This window comes from Opisthocomus hoazin, chromosome 14, assembly GCF_030867145.1.
Source record: "Opisthocomus hoazin isolate bOpiHoa1 chromosome 14, bOpiHoa1.hap1, whole genome shotgun sequence".
NCBI classification, from domain to species: Eukaryota; Metazoa; Chordata; class Aves; order Opisthocomiformes; family Opisthocomidae; genus Opisthocomus; species Opisthocomus hoazin.
In genome coordinates, this window is record NC_134427.1 from 259,309 (window position 1) to 282,456 (window position 23,148).

At 46.9% G+C, this 23,148-nt stretch overlaps 1 protein-coding gene across 4 annotated transcripts in view; it reads right to left on the reverse strand.

Moving 5' to 3' along the window:
• LOC104336287 (rho GTPase-activating protein 20) overlaps positions 1–23,148 on the reverse strand; it is a 43,542-nt gene that overhangs the window by 15,533 nt on the left and 4,861 nt on the right. For 3 of the 4 annotated variants that reach the window (XR_012765471.1, XM_075435199.1, XM_075435200.1), the window contains 6 exons: positions 8,964–9,046; positions 4,414–4,584; positions 3,661–3,810; positions 1,851–1,892; positions 1,011–1,095; positions 72–149 (listed from right to left, as the gene is read on the reverse strand). Coding sequence is in view for 3 of the 4 variants with exons in the window: in XM_075435199.1 (XP_075291314.1) it covers positions 72–149; positions 1,011–1,095; positions 1,851–1,892; positions 3,661–3,810; positions 4,414–4,584; positions 8,964–9,043 (606 nt within the window). In the remaining variant the exon portion in view is untranslated. The remainder of the gene's footprint in view (positions 1–71; positions 150–1,010; positions 1,096–1,850; positions 1,893–3,660; positions 3,811–4,413; positions 4,585–8,963; positions 9,047–23,148) is intronic. The other variant, XM_075435201.1, reaches the window with a different exon arrangement.

Below are 23,148 nucleotides of genomic sequence, written 5' to 3' on the forward strand. Positions count from 1 at the left end.
ATCTGCACTGTCCTGTAAACCAGACGTTGCCAGCTTCCTTAGATCTGGCAGACTATGTAACTGCCACTTACAGGAAGCCCAAGCTGTAGAAGGGTCTTCTTCATCACACTCTCTGTAGTTTCCACATTGGACACACTGACCGTGGTAGTCTAGAAAGGAAAACAGAGAAAATATAGGAAGCTAAAATGAAGGCATGAAGTTTGCTTACATTTTCTTGTGGCTTGAAAATCCGGGGAAAATGTCACTCATCTGTCTATCATCTTAACTAAATGTTCGTGGTTAGAAGAGTTGTACTAATTTGAACTACACGGGAATCATTGTTAAGGGTGGCGGCTATACATTGTGAAAACCGTTCTCCGCTGCTTCTTTCATCCCAGCTTTATTATACCATCCAAAGATTTCATCCAGTAGAAATCACAGGAAGGGGCTGGTGTTCAGATGCTGTATTTGATCAGATCAGTATTTGACTGTTAGTGCCACTGTCACTCCAAAGGGTGAATGTGGCCCAACACCAATAAACCATGAGTCTGGGGTTTCTCTCCGAGTGAAGAGTCCCCAGGAGGTAAATATGAACCACCAAGCTTGGCACGAAGCCTAGAAACGTATGCTATTAACATGAAGAGACTGGGACACATTCCAGTAAATTAAATCAGGAGAACACACCACCAGTGACTCTTTCACGACCAATATCATCAACTTATTGTACTGAAACAGGAATGACTGGGCACTCAACCACAAACCATCACTAATTATGAAGTAAAGCAGAAGGAAAAGTAACTGCTCCTTGGTAAGGGTCTGGCTACCTTCTGATTTCCCAAACCAAAACTCTGAGTGGGCTTCCTGTGGGAAGGATGCAGTTGTCCAGATGCACACCCTCTAAAACCTTTTCACATGGCACTTGAATTTTAAATAGGAATAGCAGCAGCAGAACCACAGCCCTGCCTTCCCACCCCATTCCACAGACCTCCATGTAGCACTGGTCTGATGAGCAGGTTCTTAGCTTTACTTACAGAAGAACAGTTGTCAGCATCCAGCACAAAGATCTGAAGGGTCAGAGTCTTCAGATATTCATTCTGTTTTACCTCATTGATATGCCTGAAAGTCAAAGAAAAGGGGAGCGAATATAATTTCTCAATCAAACTTTAGAATGACACAGAGATTTGGATCCAAGAGGTCCAAGGGACCTGCTCCTTGGCACTGTAATAAATACAGATTAATTATGACAGTAACAATAACATGTAATGTTCATAGTGTGGTCACATGCTCTTACTGGCTTCTTTATCTTTCTTGAGGCCTGAGACTAGCAAAAGCCCACATGGCAGTACTTTAACACAGACAGATGTGTCTACCATAACACCTTCCAGCATCCTTAGGATCATTACTGCTCTCCACAAATCAAGAGACTTCTTCCCCTCTCTGTACCTATATAAACACTTCTGCCTGGATGTTAGTGGAAACAACATATAAAAACATAACATGAAAAAGAAACAACCATAGCCTCTAGATGCCACAAAATACAAGCTCTAGTTCAAATCAAAGAACATTGGAAGAATCAGTAACACTTGTGACATTTCCATAGTGATTAGCAAAGTCAAACTCCAACTTCAGAGGAAAAAAGGTGTTCAAACAATGTTATCTTCTAGTGGATTTCATCTTTTCTGCACTGTTGACACCAATTTTGCTTTCACCCAGGAGCTTCTACATTCAGGTTTCAAAGGCAGATTTCTCAAACAGTAGCTAGACACTTACAGTGCTGAAAATCAGAGGGCAATCTGACACCTAGCATTACAAATTTCTCTGAGGACTGTAGAGGAACCACCCAGTAGGAGGATGAAAGGAGGGTCACTTACCACAGTAATGCTGACAGCCATCGTTCCTTCACGTCAGCTGAGCTGAAGACAAAAAGGGAGGCAGATCATCAAATAAGTGCTGAGTGGGCAAGAGCCTTTGGAAACTCTACCCAGTTTCATTTATACATAGCTGTAAGTCAAAGTTCTTTCCTGCAAAGCCCTGGAACAAAAGCACAGTCCTTTCCTGCTTCTGTCCTATTTTAACAAATAATAAAAATAATAATAACAAAAAAAATCCCAGCAACAAACTGGACTACATTTCCTGCCCAGGCTGGTGAGTGTTCAGACAGGAGACAAATATCTTTCTGTGATGTTGGAGTTAACTCATCTTGTGGGCCCTTATTATTTTTGCAGTGACCTTTAATTGCTACTTTCTTTCTCCTATTATTTCCTTCCCAATGTCTGCCGTTCCTAGAAGCTTCTGTTGCCAAAATGGGTTACCCAGGTCCCAGTGACGTGGAGGAAATGGAACTGCTATTGAGTTTGAACTAAGACACAAATGTCAGCTTGCACATCAGAACACGAATCCTGATCAGGAAAGCATCACCTGGGAGAGACCATCCTGACCCTTGGAAATGACGGCACAGCATGTATCAAACCATGGTATGGTTCCCATTTCTTTTTCCCCCAAGGCAGCTGCCCCACAGAGGAAAAAGCATCAGGCCAGATCAGCCCTTCCTAGCTGTGCCAGAAGAACCCCTAAGGACAGGGCGACCCTTGAAGACTAGTGGTCAGACATTGGAACAGGCTGCCCAGGGAAGTGGTTGAGTCACCATCCCTGGAGATGTTCAAAAAATGTGTAGATGTGGCACTTCAGGATATGATTTAGTAGGCATGGTGGTGTTGGGGTGCTGGCTGGACTTGATGATCTTAGAGGTCTTTTCCAACCTATGATTCTGTGATTCTATGACTCTCATCTCTCTGCTTTGCAAAACAGAGTATGAAGCAGAGATGCCTGAGCCAGCAGTGACCTGAGCTCCCTGTGGATATACCAGCTCTAGACACAATCTAGCCAGGTTAGGCAGAGCTCCAGGTAATAAAAAGTTCACCTGCTTTGTGGTGAGCCTTGTTAGCTCAGGCACAACATTGGGACAGCCTTTGAGATGGCATTTGGACACGAATGGGCTACTCTCTACCCTGCTCCATGCTCCCCTGCATTTCTATTTTGGGGGTTAGAAAGGGCTAAACAAGCTCTAGACTGTGCAGCTAGTGCAGACCCATCTTGAAGAGCCTTTCAATTTTTACAGTCTGTTGCTGTGGGCTTGGGACACCCTGGCAGACAACTGCAGAAGGAAGGTTTGCCCAGGAGCTGGCCATACCAGACTAGAAGTGGATAAAGGATTTAATCCTGGCACAAAGCCTGGCGTTGTTTGTTGACATAACTAGCCTGTCCTTCATAATGAAAAATTCTCAAACTAGGGCTAATATCCTACAGAAATGGCTGCTGGCAGGTGCTGGAACAACATGTTTGTAGGTTATATGATGGCATAGGCTGGTTTGCTATGGCAGATTTGGTTGTGATGTTCCAGGATGCTCTGCAGCAGCGTTAGTCCCTGCTATAAGAACACTTGCAAGGGCTGGCCCTCTAAAAGGCTCTCAGGGACCAGATATCTTTCAAAAAAGATGACTGTCACCCAACATCTAAGCTTTTACCACACTGCCTAATGTGAGTGGAAGTCCTCTACTCAATGGGGAGAAGGGTTGTAGTAGAGTTCAGGGCCCTATAGCCTCAGTCATTGTTTCACTTGACACATGGGAGACCTGGGTGGCTGCCAGGCTGCAGAGAGAGGTCTAGTGTTTGATGAGATACCTGAAGGTGACAACGTAGTTGGTGGTAGGCCAGCCAATGACAAACGAATTTTCAGGACCCATCTTTTTCTCCGTCACTTCGCTGAGACAGGTGCCAGTCCACACTTCACTCAGATGCACCTGCTTTTTCAGCTTCAGGCTGGAGGAGGATCTGCAATTCAAATTATGGATTTCTTAGGCCAGATCCTAACACCTAGACCTCCAGAGTTTGGTCATGCCACCTTCCAGTCACGCAGAGGCAATGACAGCAACAAGCCCCCCAGAACTAAACATCTGGGCATGAGGAGGCACTACAAGAAAGTTTTGCAAGTGGATTTTGGGGTTGGTGGCTGTGGTGGCACAGCTGCAGCTCAGGGCAACGTCATTCATGAGAGCCACATGCAGGTAGGTAGTGATTTACGCTAATTACTGTCTATGCTAATAACTGAAGTCACCTAAGCTCTTAATTCATGTGTGGCAGAAGTAGCCAGACCAGCAGTCAGTTTTATGTCCTTACTGCCTCTAGCTCTCATGCTATTTCTTCAAGAAGTCACATAAGGGAAAGGGCAAAACCAATTAGACAACCTTTTCCTTCAGGAAAATGGAGTGAAACATTAATACCAAGAAGAATTTCTGGAGGTGGAAAGGGGAGATGCCACATTTTAGATCCACATTCGTAAAGAAGAGTTGTTTTGATGCCTGCTCCACAGATAGCTCAGAACCTAGCTTCAACAGCACATACTGGGGAGAAGGAGCAAGTGTGAATTCCTCTTACTTGGACTTGGCGATGACCAGCACATCACTGAACAAGATCAAATGTCTTTCCTGGGTCTGCAGGCCAACGGTTAGCTGTACTCGTTCATCCAGGATGAAAGTGGAACCTGGGCTGCTGAACAACCCACTTGGCAGCCCATTGTCTGAATGGGAAGAGGAAAGGGTAGTTTCTCTGGAGGAGGAAGAAAAATTGTAAGACTGTCAGAAGCTTTTCTCACGAGGGTTTGTGATTGGACACAGGCAACTGTTCTGAAACAGCCCGATAGCCCCGTGCTTCTCCCACTGCTGCCCCTATTGCTCTCTCAATGATGAACTGCATTTGCCTGTCTCTGCCCAATTAATTTTACCAGCCTCAGACAGATGGTAAATTGCCTGAATACCCACACCAAATCTGGGCAGGTTAAGCTGCTGAAATATTCATTTTTGAGTAATTTCTCACTCAGGTAAAATACTTATTTCCTGCGCATACATGTGAGCTATGACTTGAAAAGAACACGGAAAGCCCATGGCTCATGGCACTACTCCACCTGGCATGGGGAGATGCTGTCGTTTCTGCCCATGTTTTCCAGCCATACTGAACTGCTTGTCAATGCAAGGGCTGCAGCACAAAGAAAACGAACTGCATGTACTCATCTAATTCCAGCCATCTGATTCTGGCTTGCCTGGCTACAATCTAGCACCTTGTTTCTACTGAGATTGATATAGGTGCTGACCATTTCCAAAAAACCCCCATGTTTTTTGCACCTTGACTGCAGTCAACAAGCCATGGCTGGGATCTAACCAGATCCTTTCCCTATGCTCTCCCCAGCTGCAAGAGCTCTGATGAGTGTTGATCTCCCCACCTGCCTCTCAGCACCCTCCCAGAGCACCTTCTCAGCACTGCTCCTGCCTCCGGTCGGCTGTGCTGGCAGCACATGTCCCACGGTCATTCCCTGGGTCTACCCTTGCTCTGCAGGTGGGATTGTGCTGAATTAACAACCAGTAGTTCTTTGCTGAGCCTTGTTCAGAGGCTGTGTTTGTGTGCCTGACCTTAACTGAATTAGCTAACCTCTGAGACATGGCCTTAGATTTATGCAGACAGAAAAAGACCAGAAATCCTCCTGTGTCTACACACAGACAAAAATGTGTATCTAGCCTGCAGACCAGGAGGCACGTGGAAGAGATACTTACCTCCCCACCACCTCTCAGCAATCCTACTCTAGTCTGAGGGCAGTTTCTACACAAACAAATGAAAAAACACACGAGCTTTAAGGGGTAGTATTTTTGACATTGTTAGTCTTAAATCAATTTCCACCTGCCTCATAATTGGGCTCCTTTGGTTTCACAGGAGTGAGGTTAAAGCTAGCCATTAGCTGCTTTTTAAAAATCATCCCCCAGTCACAGGAACAGCCATACTCCTGCAAGCAGAAATTCCCTCTTCCCTCCTCATCACTCCATAGCCATCAAGAAGTGAACTCTTGGCCTATGCACCTGTTGCCTTTACAAGTGAGAAGCTAAATCACCTTTAAACTTGATATTAAAAGCTCCCCATGTGCATCAATTGAGCAGTGAGAGCTACACCATTGCACAATCTCAGCAGTGGATTTCCTAAAGCTGGAGGCATTGCACAACTCTGTAAGCACAACAGCAGGGCAGCAAAAAAATCTCACCAATACTCTGGTGGCCTAAGCAAAGATGGCATCGTACCAGCTCCCTCCACAGCAATCCATCATGAGAAACGTTTAAAGCTTCCCTCCCTCATGAGGATATTCTCCAACCAAATAAAGTCAAGAATCTGTTTCTCTTCTTTACTTTTTTTAGTGCAGTTTAGAAGGGGGTAGGGGGAATGACAAAGAAGCCACATAACTTGAAGACAACCAAATGAAAATCAGTGCTGCCCTTTATTTTAAATGATCCTATGAGACTAACCCCACACACTCATTTCAGAAAAGCAGGACGTACTATGCATCAGTCACCTATGGTGTGATATAAAAGGGATATTGAATGTTATTTGTAAGACTGCTATCAGAGCAAGGCAGAAAGGTGTGTGGCATCCCCTTATCTGTGTCTAGTAGTTACACGGTGCTGCAGGAGGAAGAGGTGATGATGTCGAAGAGGGCTCTGCTCCCACTAAAGGACCAAGAAGCTCAGCTGACGGCTAGCACTTGATATTTCAGCAGAAGATCTGTGTGTCTGGCATGATTGTACCTGACTCTATCTGCTGACACTCCTGGTGCTTCATACCTGCAGGAGGGCTTTACACCACCCAAGCTGGTAGTCAGGGAAAGCTGTTGTCATCCGACAGGGACGTGACTGTCCTGGAGGAGGGCCGGATCCGGTGGCTCTCCCATCGAACACCCCGAGCCGATGCTGCCCTGTGCACTGCTGGCAGGGGCATGGCAGACCTCCCAGCCTCCCTGCACCCTCAAGACACAGCTCCCAGCCCCGCCACGTCTGTCGCAGCCGAATGCCAGGGCCAGCCCTCACGCCGCTGGTCCAGCAGACGGAGCAGGGGCTGGTGCAGTCCCCGGCAGCGAGTCCCCAGGGGTGGCCGGGCAGGGGCATGCTGGAGTGGAACAGCAGCAGGATGCTCCTCAAGGACAACGGCGCTGCAGTCCCAACACGTGAGGTGGCGAATGCCACACCAGCCCACGTCCTGCAGCCCACAGTGCCTTGCTGGTGCACCTCGTCTGTCCCCCACCCACCCCGTCTTCTCCCGTGACAGGACCCACGGCCAGTGCAGTGCTGCTGCCGGGCCTCGCCCTGCCTGCAGCAGCTCTGTCCAGACCTGCTGGGCCGGGGACAGCTCACAGCCACCTTCCCGTTAATCAAACTAAATCACAGCTCTTTGCCGCAGTCAGAGCTGAGGGGACGGGGACAACCGTGCTCCCACCCAAGCCAGTGGGCCTCTGCAGAACACGGGCAGGCCCACACGGGCCTCTCTGCCCCTCGTCCTCTGACACCTCGCAGCCAGGCTCCTCACCCACCGCTGGGAGAGGAGTCCCCACAGGGGGGGTTCTGCACTGGGCAGCTTCTCTCCCACAGCTGCTTTGGCCTGTCCTTCCTACGGTATAGTCTCTTTCGTTTCTTAGGGCATCTCTGTTTCTGCTTCTCATATGACTGCCTGTGGCGGGTGAGAGGGTGGACTCAACAGCAATGCATCTGTCGGCCGAACACTCGCTGTTCAGCTAGAACCACACAAGGAAGCCCGTCTCACCTGCAGTCCGAGAAGAGGGGGAGGATAGAGCTTTTTCTGCTGTTTGCAAGCATAGGGGACATTTACACACATATAAAGCACATATATATTAAAAAAATACACACACGCATATATATGTACACATTTGCACACACAGAAATATATATATTTAAGGAGAATCTCTTATTCCTTCAGGAGGTATGGCCTCCCAGTGTTAAGACAGCGTGCGTGTGGTGATGAGTGACCTGGTCACTGCATGTCAGGAAAAAGTCCCCTGGACTTTGTGTCTGTGAGCTGGGACTCATTGCTCCCTCCTGGCAGGAGCACACTGGCCTCCCTGCACTGACTATGCTACCGGGCAAAAGGGAGGCAGTGTCGGCTTCCAGCTGAAAGCAAATTTTGGGAAAAATTCCATGCTGACAACTCAGGAAAGCAAGTCCTGTCCTTACCTACAGACCAAGTGTGACACAGCACAGAGTCACAATATGCCCCATGCAAGCTCTGAGCAGGCCCATGCCTTCAAGTCTGCTAAGTCAATCAGCAGATGGGGGTCAGAGCATGTGAGAGAAAAGCCAGGACAGCTATCAGGAAGAGCTGGAAGCTCTGCTACTCAATCCAGCTTGGATGGACTGTATAGAGCATTTCATGCCCTGATGGCAGGGAATGGCTCTGCAAGGGATGGAGGAAGGGCACTCTACCAGTCAGTCTCAGCTCTGCTCTCTGGACCTCGTTGGTGATGTCTGCACTGCCAGTACTGTGAATACTCCTCCGAGCTGAACAACACAAGTGTCAGAGCTCGTTTGTCCCAGCCAGGCCAACAGGGAAACCACCCTACAGAAACTTACACACTGTTTCTCATACCTGATTTTACTTGGGTGTCTCTGCACTTTGCAATACTGTCCACATGTATTTATACTTGGATATAACAGACATCAAATATTTAGACCTAATATTATCTGCATTGAAAATAACCAACTAGCCTCGTGTGGTGGTTTGACCTGAGCTGGTTTTCAGACTCCGACCCAGCCATTCCCTCACTTCTTCCCAATGGGACAGGGGGAAAAAATGAGATGGGAAAAAAAGAGGTATCCACGCACTACTTCCAATTGGCAGGCAGATATCCAGCCTCTGCCTGGGAAGCAGGGCTTCGGCACACATAGTGGTTACTTGGGAAGACAAACACCATAACATGAATGTCCCCCCGTCCTCAGCTTTTACTGCTGAGTATGATGCCATTCCAGTAAAAAAGAAACTCTTCCATATCTGTCCACAAACAAATTGTCCTCGACACTGTTAAATGTATTTGAAAACCAGTTTGATTTCAGTCTGTAGAGGCAGAAAGGTGGAAAAAGGAGTCAGAAAGGTATTTCCTCTACCTGGAATGGTACTTTGACTTGCCGAGAGCTTTAGTAAGGGCAGAAGGGGTAGATCGTCTTCTCTGGACTATGGGCTTCATCTTCTGCAAGACAAAAAGACGTTCCAGTTAGCCTGGCCATCTTGGAAGCAGATATGCTCATTGCACTCTGCAAGTTCTCTTTTTATCTAGTTAACACTCATGAAACCTCAGCACTGAGAGCCATGATCCACACTTTCAGACAACTCCCTCCCTTCCCTTGTTATTGAAACACTTGTCAGCTCTCACATGGGGGACACTTAAAACTTTCCTACCTTGAAATGCTTCCAGTTTTCACAGCCAAAATTCAAAGTAATGACATGTAAATAAGGAGAGAAAACACGCACAGGGTGAAGGTCAGGAAAAACTTCCTAACGCTCATGCCATGGACTAGTTTGTTAAGGAAAGGTACAGAAATACGATTTAACACTGGACTGGACAAAGAAGCTATGAACAGCATATAATATGGTAGGGAGCCATATCTTATGGGCTGAAGGAAGATGAGGTTCCTTAGTAGATTTTTCTCTATCTTCGTTTTCCTTGACTTACAGATTCAACAACTAGACTGTTATCAGGCCCCTCTTCATGTAGTGTAACCACAAGACATTCATATCTTTTTTTAACAGCTGCAGCCACCAAGTCTTGTATGACACAGAAATGAGGTGACTGTAATGGTGAGACTTGTGAGTTAGACATTATAACCATCCAAGTCAATATATACACATGAAGGTCACAGGTGTCCTTTTATTTGCTAAATGAATTCTGTGCTGGAGAAAGATAACAGATTTTAGCCTGGGAGAAAATTCCTCACATCAATGGCTTTTGCTTAGTAAGCACGAGAAAACCTTTCCCAAGGCTCATTTCTAATTTCAGTATTTGCCTGTATTAGAGCTGTATGTACCAGGAAGTTAAGAGTATGCTGACCATTATTGATCTTTTGACTTCTGAACGCATCAAAATTTGGAGTATCCTAAGAATAAAAGAAACCAGAATTGCTGGTTGAGGAGAGTTCCTATGGAGAAAGCGTATTCCTTTTATTAACCATATACTGCTCAAACTCTGTGCTGAATGCAGAAATATTTGTTGCATGTGAGCTCATTAGTTCCATCTCTGAGTATGCAACACTATTACAGCTCAGTACCTTATAACCACATTAACATGACATTCTTACGGTGTTAGAGGAAGGTATTTTCCTCATTTCACTGATGGAGCAAGCCAAGAACAAAGCGATTACAGCGAATGTGGGTGCCTGGTGTTCAACACATTGGATATGATGTTTCTGAGCAGACAGAAAGGTTGGCTGAGGGGGCTGGCTTGAATCACTGTTCCTGCTCGCTCTCACTGGAGCTACAGGGACTCAACACGGCTATAAGGCTGTCTCCAGGGATTTATGTGAGGAATGTGATTTATGTGATTTATGTGACCACTTTAAAAGTTGCTGGAAGAGATTTACCACGCTTCAGAAAGGAAATCTGTGGCAGTTGCCGGCGTGGAGTCCAGCTGCCAGGGAAGGCACACTCCTCCTCACGTCCCATTTCATTTACAACAGACCTTTTGACTTCTGTGACAAAAGACCAAGAAATTCTACAGGCAAGAGCTTTCTACAGCACAGACTCCTGATTCATTGCCTGATCAGGTCCAGCAGAGCCCTCCAAAGCACAAACAACCTGATGAAAAAGAGTATATGATCATGTAGCTCAAAGTTGGAGTGGGACTCTTAAGTGCAGTTTAATAATTTCCTAACATAAGAATATTCAGTTTTGCAACATCAGTAGTGGTCTCTAACTAGATTCTTTCTGTATATGTATGTGTGTAGACAGTGACAGATGGACAGAAATTTCTCCCTCATTCCCTGACATGACCTTGCCAAGCAAAGATCTGTCTTTGGAAGTTTCACGGAGAGAATGAAATAAAAGTAACATCAGCTCAAAAATGTTTGTTTTTAAAATAGGAGAGTCCTTACTAAAATTGAACATCTGGCTTTCAGAGGTGCCTTAATAGGATGAAAGGTTCCTACAAAACTTAGTAGAGCAAAGCACCAGTCATGCAGTAGGTAGGAAGAAAGGAAGGGTGCAGTTGCCTGGTGGAAAACCCGGGCAGGCTGTCAGCTGCAAAGGTCACTCGAATGCATACAGCAGGGACGCTGGGTGATCGGATGCATCTCCGTGCCAGGGGCACTTTAGCAACATCTTGAATGGCACTGCAATAAAACCTTGCACATGGTAGTATCTTCTGCGCCGAAGAATCCTATGGCACATAATAACCTTACTGTAAGTAAAGCAACCATTTTGGCCGCCCCAGAACTAGTCTCCTCCATGGTACAACATGCTAAGGAGTACCAATGACATACATGATGTGAGTGTAGTGTAGGATGACATTTTACTCAGAATAAATTTCAGGGGAGATATCAGAAAGTGAAGTTCTGGTGGATTTCTTCTCCTGACCATTAGGAATGGTTTCAGACTGCATCTGAATGGTGGCAGCAATACCTTCCAAGAAGCCTCCTCTTCGCCCACCCGCTGCACTTCTCCAGAGGAGTCTGAGGATGACCCGTCCACTAGCACCACTTCCAGCAGGCACTGGGCTACCCCTGGAAGCCTCACAGAGACAGAACTTCGGGTTTCCAGTGAAATGCTGTGACTGTAGGACACAAGGTGTTCCCCGTACTTGCCATCGCCAAATAAAATACTTATTAAATAAGATACACGATGCTAATACATCAGTTGCCCAGAGGTCCAGTTGCCTGATTCCAAATAGACTCTAGGTAAACCAGAAAACTTCTTTCCAAGTCCTCAGCTGAAATCTCTTTGACCCTAGCCAGTCAAGTACCCTTGGCAGCACATCATTGAGATGATGGCCACAGGATCACACCAGTGGCATCTTACTGAGGGAATGGGACACAACTAATTGGCATAATTTCATGGTTAACATACTTGATTTGCATATTTAATAGAGCAATAATAAATTGTTCTGCCTTTGGTTTCAGTAGCCATGCAAGGTAAAACAGTTGCTCATGTCCTCCTTCCCCGCTTGGGAGGACCTAGCTCTGTACCACACTTTAAACAATTTTGGTTTGTATAGGCTAGCCCATGTAAATGATGTTTCCTTAAGATGCTGCTGGACAAGGACAGAGTCTCCTAACACCTTGACTGTTCTTCCAGTGCCATGTAAAATGTGCTCTAAATCCTGCATGTTTGTAAGGTCTACAGCTTTATGGTTTTCTTGCAAAAAAACCCTCCCATCTCACCACACAGAAGAGACACCACAGGGCCTCTGTCTCATGCAGGAGCTCTCTGGAGCGGCCACAGCCCCCTCACCCTCCTGCCCAACAACTGTGCTCGAGCAGAGCTGCAGCGCTTGGAGGGAGCAGTCGGTGGTCCACAGCCCGGGCTGGCCAGGGTGCCAGCAGCATCACGCATCCTTTTCCCATGAGCACTGCTTTTGGATGAAGAGGGGAACTTCGCTGTGTCCCTCCACGTTACAGACAGGGAGGGAGTGCTTTTGCTGGAAGCCAGCTCTGTTCACATTAACCAGGCACTGGAATCAGAGAACCGCCAAAGGGACACAGCGTAATCTCTGTCCTGTTTTGATGCCATGGAAACAGATGCTCATTTACCCAAGGTACTCTGAACGTGCTTGAACACTTGCAACACCCTGGACCGTGTTTGTGCATTACTCGTCTCTGAGCTGCCAATTTTAGCTGTGTATTTCTTGGCACTAGGGACGTTGTGAGTCTAATACGCCTCATTCCAAACCCATGTATGGCCTACACTATCGGCTCAGCTGGCCAGCATGCGTGCGGTTTTTTTTCCCCCCACTGAACTCTGTGCTTGAATGTTATTCTTCAGATGGTTAAGGTGGGATGGAGCTGAAAAATAACGACACCCGCTTAGTACAGGGTGGATTTTCCTTCTGTCAGTAGCTGGTCAAAGCTTGCAATGTCTGCGGCACTGGAATGCTGCTATTTGGTTTAGTTCACATTCAGAAATGCCAACAAAAAAATTTTTAGTAGTGCATTTTTTCTGCAAAACATAAATTGAAATATTTCTTTCAGAAACATTGATACACTGTGACTTCAAAAACACCACATGCTTTCTTTGACCCTAGCACCTGCTGCACGTTGACACGACTTGTGCACTCTGCTAACAGGCGTGGGAAGCTCCCTGGTCAGACTCATCCTATGCAGGTTGGACGGGACTTTGAGAAACCTGGTCTAGTTAAAGGTGTCCCTGCCCATGGCAGGGGAGTTGGAACGAGATGATCTTTAAGGTGCCTTCCAACCCAAACCATTCTATGATTCTATGATTCTGTGATCTCTGTCAGTGCAAAGCAGCAGGGAAACACATCTCTGTCACTCATGAGGTGCTGATGCTACGAAAGACTAGGTTATGATGGCATGGACCAGAGACCCTGATGCTTCCAGGCCAAATGTGGGAGGTAGACATAGCCAAGGAGCTGGTTGGCTTGGCCACCTGCAAGGCCAGGGGTGCCTGGATGCAGGATCACCTGCACAGTAAGATGTGACAGATCTACAGGACTTCAAATACCTGGCCTAATCCGTATGATAGGGCTGCTGCAAAGCTGCAGACTGTGGGGCTGGGCGGGTAAGCTGTCATGAATCAAGGACATTTTCCAACGGAAACTTGCCTGGCAGGAAGCTCTAAGATCCTGTGTGGCAGGAAGAGTTCCTTCAGAGCCCTCCCTTCATTTGAGTGGAAGGCTCTTCCAAAGCAGTCTGTTTCAATAAAATGTTTGTTTTCAATTGATCTGCATTTTTCAGGAAAAAAATGTACTACAAGAAGGCTCCTGGGTAGCTCTGCTTTGGCCATTAGGTATGTCATCACTGAAACAGAGACTGAAAAGCTCTTCTGAAAACAAGTAGCAGTGCAGAAATAGTAGGACAAAGCTCTGCAGAGCCTCTGCCAAGAAATGGGGTTAGCTAGCATGTTTAAAACTAGCCTGGTTCATACATACCGCCCTGCAGTCTGTAGTGGAAATGACCTTCATGAGGACTGAACACACCGCAAGGAAGACCAGTCAGTTAGCCTGTCTCCACCCCACATGTTGTCTGCTGAGACAGGGATGACAGCCATCCCCTCTCTTCTCTTTTGATAAGGGAGAACTGTGCACAGATTTTATTCATGTTGTCTCTTGCTAGGTAGGGACAGACATCATCTAAAAATTAAGACATGACTCCAGATCTGGGACATTCATCCATCAGTGTCTAATACGTTGTGAAGGAGAAGTCCAGCTGCCCCAATGAGCTCTGCATTTAGCTTGAGCATTTCCCCTTCCATTCCCTCCTATGTGGTTGTTTAACAAGCCCCTGCAGCGACTCTGTTGCCATCGCAAGCAGGATTTAAAGAGGTTTGAAGCTGCATTTTATTACAAAACACCATACGGAAATGACATCAACTTCAAGCCTGACACTGGACTGGCTTCCCTGTACCAAGGGGGGTTAAAAGCAGTAAGATCAAATATAGGGAGAGGGTTAATTTAGGTCTACCCCTATTCTCAGCAGACTGACATTTCACCGTGAGTTCTTTGCATGCTACTGAATGGAGCGACCCTATCAACATGTCACTAGTATTGCTGCAGGCACGCAGCTCACACTTCCAAGGGAAATTTGCTTCTCCCAATGCTCTTAGTTGCCATTCTGCCATGCTGAACATTTGGCTGTCAGTGGCATTCATCCCAAGTCAGACAAACAGTTCACTTGCTAGCTGTGAAGATGCTGAATGGATGTCACATACTCTTCAAAAACAAACAAACTTATAGATGTGGACTCTGAGTCAATTCCATGCTGACATTCAGATCAGTTAGAGAGGCTTATGTTGCTAAAGGCACAGTCAGAGAGAGTAGAACATGGGCCACAATGTCTTTGATTATTTGGAGCATCACAGATTGTTCAGAGCCAATAATATCAATATTATTCTCATTCTTGGATGGATTTTGTGAAACACTCTCTTCCTACAAATACTCTCATCACAGTATCGGTATGTTGTGTCTAAGTAGATAGCTGATCGCTGCTACTAATCAACCGAACCCAGTAAAGGCACATTTTTCAGTGGTCTACCGGAACAGAGCAAAAGCTACTGCATAAATGTAGCACATGGGCATTTAGCTCTCGGGCAACATTAAAAAAACATACTTAGGAATCCAGTTAGGAGCACAAAAACAATTAACTGATGCTTGGGCTTAGATCCATCCATGTGAAAACAACTGCTGCTGCTCTTCCATCCAATAATGAGTTTACGTTAGCAGCGGCATTCCTACAAAATTATCCTAATAAGATACTGTGAGACACTTCTGCCTCCTGCTCTGTTACGTCTCCTATTTATGTAAGCGCAGGATGCTCTTACAAAGTGCCTGTGTAAGACTGCAGTTGCAGAGACAGAGAAGGGGAAATTCTTCACTGCATGAAAGGGAATTGGGCATTAGGCTACACAAACTGAAAACAACTGGGCTTGCCATTTTATGCTGATTTGCACTTAAAATGAGCTTAGGGAAAAGTGCACTTGCATGGCTGCTGTCTCCTTCTCCCCCTGTTTCCAGACTTCATCTGCCGCTCCAGAAACTGTACAAACTTAACGTGACCCCACAACCAGGAGCAGTTTTAGCAGGGGCTCCAAAAGCTGCTGTTGTGCAGCCATTCCCACTCTCCCCCAAATGAGGAAATTGATCGCAGGGCACTCAGTGTCACCTTACTGGGAGGCAGCCTCAGCCGTGCATACCTGCCCTGCATCTCATCAAGATGTGCTCTGTCACTCTGCCAGCCTGATCTTGAGCGACACTGGCTTGAAAAGCTACACCCCTTTCAACATCATGCCACCAGCTCCTTGACAGAGGACTTGTTTTCTTTTCAACCTTGATTCCCTGCCCAGCTTGCCATCCAGAATAAGATAAAAACCTCCCCAGTTCTCCTCCAAGTGTCCCTTAGAAGGGGAGTGTTTGGAGTTCTAGGACCAAGATAAAAGCCTGGGCTGTGACTTGGTTCCCGTGCTGGTTTCCCCATCTTTGCCTAGTTCCCAGCCAGGGGAAGATGCTATACATAGATCTGTTGTCGTGATGGTGATCATGATTAGGCATTGTTAACCATCTTCCTTCCAGCTCACTGCCAGGCCGACAGGCCAACATGACCCAACAGGGAGAAGGCTCCAAAATGGAGTGGGCCCTCCAAAAAACTTGCTCTGTCTGAACCAGCTTCTGAGAGGAGCAGCTGCTTCGCATGGGACCTCCAGCCTGAGACCTCCCCTGCCTTCTGCTGCCCTGGACACCCAGAACCAAGGTAACCCCACCAACAGTCCCAGGAGAACCTGGCCCTGAGTAGTGGGCTGCGAACACCCCCCGGCTCTGATGCTTGCAGCAAGGAAGGCTCCAGGGGCACGCATGGAGGGGAGGGGACATTAGAGGACAGGGGGCTGTCACTAATTTTGCTGAGCACCACTAGGACTGAGCAGAGACCAGCAAAGACAGCCAGATCCCCAGCTAGGGTAAATCAATGCTGATCCACTATAACCAGTAGCTTTATACTCATGTAATGCAGGGAAAAAGCCAAGTCAAGGTCACTGAACTCTCGAGGAAATTTTATATACTGCTTGTATAGCAACAAGGATTGTAGCATGAAATATGTATACAATTAATTATTTTAATATAACAGCCTTGTGTCTCTGATACTAGAGTCAGACTGATCAACCTGGTGGAGCACTAGTTTGAAACATCTGCTAACTAACAGAGCTCTTCAAGCATTAGATGTCTTTAGAAGACATCCAGAAATCATGCTATGCCTGAAAATTTAATCTCTAGAAAGTGCAGTGTCTATTGACTTTAGAAAACAGGAAGGATGTGAGCAGACACATTAGTAGTACCTGTGGCACGTGCTGTCAGGCGTGTAACTGAGGGAGTGAGCCTGCAGATGTAGACAGAGTGAGACGACCAGGAGATGAAAACCTTCTTGAAAGAACTGATTAGAGGAAGGGAGAACAGGTGTCCTAAGGGGTCTTCCACATCTGTCTTGCACTTAGTTTCCCCCAAGTCAGAGTGCATAGGAAGACTATGAGTGTAAGCACTGCTGGGGCTGGCTTTGCCAGAAGGCACATGAAATCTCTGGGTGGAGGGCTGAACGTGTTGCTTTTCCTGTGAAATTTGGAATATTTCCTGTAACAATTTCACTGCTAGTTAACTGTTTGAGGTGGAACTGTGTTAAATGGGCCGTTACCTGGCCAGCTGGAGTCTCTGCCTTGGTCTGCAAGGCAGCAGACCTAAGCCTTCCCCCTCAGCTTGCATCTGGACTTGGGCTGCCCGAGGAGCTGGATCCAGCTTTTGAAGCTCCCCCTTGCAGCACTGATCTGGGACCGAACAGCAGGGCAAACACCGCTCGCTGCCGAGGACTGGCTGACCTCTCCCCATCACCCCAGGTCCGAGAGGCACAAGCTGCCAGTTGCATGCCGGTTCCCTCCCTCCTGGTGAAGCTCCTGCAGCATTCGGTGGGCAGCTGGGCTGCTGTCAGCCGCTCACAGCCATTCTGCTCCAGGTCCCCTTGTCTCATATTGAACAGAAACGGGGGCAGCAGGGCTGGAGCTGCCCAGAGTGGTAAAGAGAGTCCCTCTGAGGGGCCGCAAGCGTACCCCCAAAAGCGGACAGAGCCTCCTCCCTGGGGGCCATCTGCTCCTCTCCCCCAAAAGCCATTCCGTCCCTCTACTTCTCAGCCTGCTCTTCCCCCAGCGGGGATGGTCTGAGGCCAGCTCAGACACTGCTGCAGCACAGCGGTTTTGCGCTATTTTTACCCTGGAATTATGCCTTTCCCAGGCTGGGCTGTGAGCTCTGTTACCTGTGGATTATCTGCTATCAAGGAGGGTGTCAGGATCGCCCTTCCTGAAGTGGGGCTGAGAGGTGCCATAGCTGTCTGCCTTTACAGAACCTACAGGAATGTCCCCAGCCTCCGATAGCTCCCTCCCCGTCACATCTGGGTACAATCCACCAACAAGCCCAGACGTTACTGGTGGTGGCAGGGTAAAACCACCTCTCAGTCCTTACGGTGACAGCAAGTGGCTCATTCCGAAAGGAAGCTAGACCAAAAAGTGTCGTTTTTCCCCATTTTGGTGCCTGGCCTGCTGCACCTCTGAGGGTGTTCTCCATAGCCACGGCTGCTCCATGCTCTCTGTCTTGGAGCAGAGTCGGGCTCTGCAGGCAAACTTCACACCTCTGTCAGATATTCCACCTCCAGACACCAGATGAGCCTTTTCCTGCTACGCAGAATAGTCAGGAGCATACGAAGCAGGCTACAGCATCCAGCTCACGGTGCTCACCCACCAGCTGTGCCGACAGGTTTCTCATCCCAGGGACAGTCCTGTTTTCGGCAGCTGTAGGAGCAGCTCCACACTGTGCCGCAACACCATCCCGTTCCCAGCTCCCAGACAGCTGCCACGCAAGCATCCCCACAGCACACGAGGCCTTCGCGGCTGCTCTAAAGACATTTCAGGGCAGGTAAGGGAAGAGAAGCTAACCCTACATGTCTAGAGGAATGTCCACTGCTGTATGTGCCCACGAGCAGGTGGCCAAGTGAGGGAGCTCTGTCGGGACCATGATTAGCTGCCTGTGCTGCCAGAGGACTGAAACAGCCTGTTTCCAAGACAGTGGTGGCCTTAGCAAAGTGACTTTCTGTTTTTCCCTCTATATAACTATTGTGCTTCACCATGACACTTTCTAGCTGATGGGCCCTAAGACACATTACAGTCTTTATTCAACTAGGCCCTTCCTTACTCTTATCCCATACATCGCTACTCCAGCTTCGAAGTGACCACTTGGAAACTGGAGAAACTGAGGCTCAGAATGAAGATTTAAGTAACATGCCAACACCAATGCAGAAAAGTAGTGGCAGAGCTAGGTTTAGAAGCTAGGTCTTCCTTCTGGGAGAGGCCTAAGCTAAGTATCCTTTCTCCTCAAATCACAAGGTATATTCCCTTGGAGTCACTATTGCAACATTTTCATTGTGAAAACAAGACAGACACAGTCCTTGCCCAGAGAGCTTATCCAAAGGCACAGACCAACAACATCTGTGAGAAGACAGAAACAGAGCAGATCAAATCTCATGGAACACTATCAGGAATTCCTGATATCTAAACATCTGCCACCATCTACCTGCCCAAAGAAACAGGTCCCTTTGTTACCAGTGGGGCTACAAGAAGCTTTTCCACAACACAGATGACTCGCCCAACCTAACAACTGGCAGTATTAACTGCTCTTGCAGCCCAATTAACACTACACTAACTGCCCTGTGCCTCCTGCCACCCTGAGACTCTGGCAGTCCATTCCATTTTCTGGCTAATGCAACCCTGTTCCAATCCACCCAGCCTTGTTTTTCCACATTGCTTCATGTTAGGTAAGGACATCTGTGTCTGTCCATTTATATTTTAATAGCTAGCACTACTTCACTTCGCATAGGGTGAAAATTCAGTGTCCAGATGAGAGGAAAAAAAGTGTAGCCGTTTTACGATCTCTCCAGGGTGAATTTTGCCAGCACAGGCACGTGGTAAAGTATTAACATTTACTTGCAAATGCTAGGGAGAATCTTTAACTCTCCTGCCACCACTTTAACCCTCTGAATTTCTTAAGACCCATAATTAGCCTAATTAATCAGAGGAGGAAGTGTAAAATAATGTTGGGTGGCCACAGCCCAAGATTTTATTTGTGGATGCGAGTCCCTTCAGAGAGACAGAGCAGGGTTTGATGCAAACTCAGAGCTAAGAAATGTGGGTGTAAATATTTATCTGAGCCGTTTTACACAAGTTTGTCTTCCCGTGTTGTTTCACTAATTGCTTCCCTCCCCCTTACTGCTAAAATGTGGCTCCAACCAAACTCAAACATTTCATAAAATATGCAGAGCCTGATGGCAGTACATCAGTTTGTGAGGACATACTTTGAAACATTTCCTCTTCCTTCCAAGAAATGGAGCCCTGCTGGTTTATTTTAAAATGTTCCATATAAGGGGGACTGGGAGAAACAATTCTCGGCTGCCAAAGGCCAAGCGGGTTTTCCACTCAGAGGTGGCTGGGGATTAGTTTGACTCACACTAATCTGTTCCATGCCACTTTTTTTTCCCTCCTCCCTTGTGCCTGCAGGGCCTACCTTCCTCAGGAGTCTGGAACAACATCGACAGCAGACGGCAGTGCGAGAGGATGTCCTACACAGCATGGAGGGGACTGCTGTCTCATGGAGCTCCAGAGGTCTTCCCGACAGCAGTGGGTCTTTCTGAACAGCTGATGTAATAATGGTCCATGTTCTTAAGTGACAGTGGGCTGGACCCCAAATCAGGACACTTGGAATTTGTCAAGGCTTGGGTCTGTGTTTCTGGCTGCTGAACACAGCCTTGCCCACACGGCACTGTCCTCCACCAGGAGTATCCGCGCCTGGGGACAAGCACAAGTGTTTGGTCCCATGATACAACACTGCCCAGGGTCCTAAAACAAAATGAAACTCTCAACTATCCCTCAGACTGCAGGACAGGTACCTAAAAAGGGGCCCAAAAGCTCTATGCAGGAGGACAAGGCCACAACTCCTGTTCATCAGCTGTGCCTCTACAAACACTTGGGTACCCAACCAGAGCTGCGTGTTTCCTCACCGCGGCACCCAGTACTGGGCAGAGAGGTGAAGACTGATGAACATGACAATAAAAAAAATGTCTGCTGTTTCCAAGCCTCAGCCCACTGATACAGTGTTGGTGGCATCATCTGTGAAAATTATGGGCAACTGCTGCTGAAAACATCCATGGGTGGTCTTTTCTCTGCACATCTGAAGGTTTAGCAGGAGGGGTTGTGTCTGTGTTTTATGGGACAACAACAGAAAAAGCACTGCAAGAAAAACCCTTACTGCCAGAGGATGATCATTCAGGCTCTGAACATCTGAAAGGTGCACTCGGACAAGGTCTTTTTTGCATTGATATCAATTTGAAAAACTGAGTAACACAAATGCAAGTCTCTTCTCTGTAGCCAGCACAGCATAGTAAATTGCTAATTGATGGAAACTGAAGAGATCAATAAATATTGATGTCAATTTAGAAATACTTCTGTAACTCATGCTTCCGGCCTGGAGAGGAACCAACAGCTGCTAGAGGAAGTACTTCCCCCTTCTAGTAGAAAGGCAGGAGGCCAAAAGCAGTGGGAAAAGCAAAACCTTCTTTTGTAAAACTTCTCCAACCCTTCTTGGAGGTCCTGACAGTTCGGTTGCAATTCTGATGTCCAGGGCTGAGTAAATTTGAAATATTTGCTGCCAACAGATTAGACCAAACAGCTGTCACCTCTTGGGATTTTTCCAGCAATGCTCATTACAATGGTGAAAACCTACTGCAACAGATATCCCCTATCAGTTTTCACAGAATTTTAGAGCGAGACTCTTTCCTCATCCCTTTCTTTCCTTTGAACCAATGCTGAAAGCTACCCCAGGAACCTCTCATGAGGAATTCTTGCCTCTATAGGTCTAAAGAAAACATCTGTACAGCTCTATATGCATGTATGGTCTCTAGCATCAAGCTGCGGCACGCTCTGATTCTGAGCATAGCATCAAACAATTACGGAGTGACTACTGATATGACTCCTGGGAAATCAGTGAGGGCACACTTTTATAAAGCTCTTTAAACTATTTAATTCTGGCTGGTACTTTGGGGTAGAAGTTTTTGTTGTAAAGTTGGCAGTATATGTAACATTGGAAGGGAACTTGCTGGATTTAACAGTATAAAAATCCATCACTGGGGCCAAAGTAAATTAAGAATCATGCTCTTTCTTTAAAAATGCAAATAAATAATTCACTGAATTGCGCTTTGGTAAAATGAAAAACTTGCATAGCGGCCAAACCTGAGGAAGAGAAGAATGTAACGCATTCCTTCGTGTATTTAAAACAACCCCCTTCTCTCCCCCTCTCTTCGTTCAAAACTCCTCCTGCCATATTAAAAATTAAAAACTCACAGACAGCTGAGTCTGCCCAACTACAGAATCACTTCAGCCTTTCCAAAGCAGGGCCTCTAAGCTTGAGTATGCTCGTCCAGCCCCTGCTAGGGCCCAGATCAATTACCAGTGCATGAAACACCCAGTACCCACGCTCAGTGTGTGATATAGGAAGATATAAACTGCACAAGGAAGAGAAAGTGTGAACTACAAACAGTTTATGAAGCAGTAAGTTCTCAGGTCCATTAAGCAGACAGCACATCTCCACTTGAATGCTGCAGTAAGAACCCTCACCTCTCCCTGGACACTCCTCCAGTGCAGGCTGCCACATTCCTAGTGGCCCACCAACACAGCCCCAGCAGACACTCACCACCTATATACCTGCCTTGGCTTTCTCTTAGGGACAGACGCAGCCTTGTTTCTGAGCCAGCTTCCCCCAGCCCTAATGCAAATGTGTGCATAAACTGTGCTCCCCAAGAAGGGTCCCAAGTTCCCACCTTAAGAATGATCTTGCTGCAGGCAGAGGGTCAGTGGGTGACCCCAAACTCTCTACCAGGTAACTGCCAGCAGCCTTTGGTGCCTGCGAGTTGAAGTACCCATTGCATGTTGCAAGTCTGGTGTTTCTCATCTATTTACAATGATTAAATAATTTTCTTTGCAGCTTGGCCATGCAAAAGACCTTGAAAATAGGCAGCTCCGTGCACCTGGGTTTCATTAGAGTTGAACATTAATCCCTTTATGTCTTATAAGCATCCTGTTAGCATTATACAGACTTGGATTTGTTCAATGGCATTCTCAGAGCTGGCTGAAAAACGGGTTAATCAATAGCACCTCTGCTAGCACACACACCATGAAAGGCATTTTCCTCTTTTTGTTGCTTGCTCATCTGCCTGTCAGCATCAGGAGGGGTAGTACACATATTAGTAACATTCGCTGTCAAATTCCTCCTCAAAACTCATGACACGTTTGTGCTGAATTGTAGGATTTAATCCCACAGAATTTTGCAGTTGATGGAAATGAAAAATAGGCATCCAAGCCTCAAATAAGGATCCAAACATCCTGAATTTCAGTGGAGATGCAAGTCTAAAGTTACACAAACTGGGCAGATAAAAGTAGACTCTGCCTTGAAAAATTGCACTTTTTTTGCCAGTTTCTGGAATTGCAGGAAGACATTACGGGTGACAGAGGTCAAGGGAGAGACATTGCTGATCAGCTGGGCAAAGGTCAAGA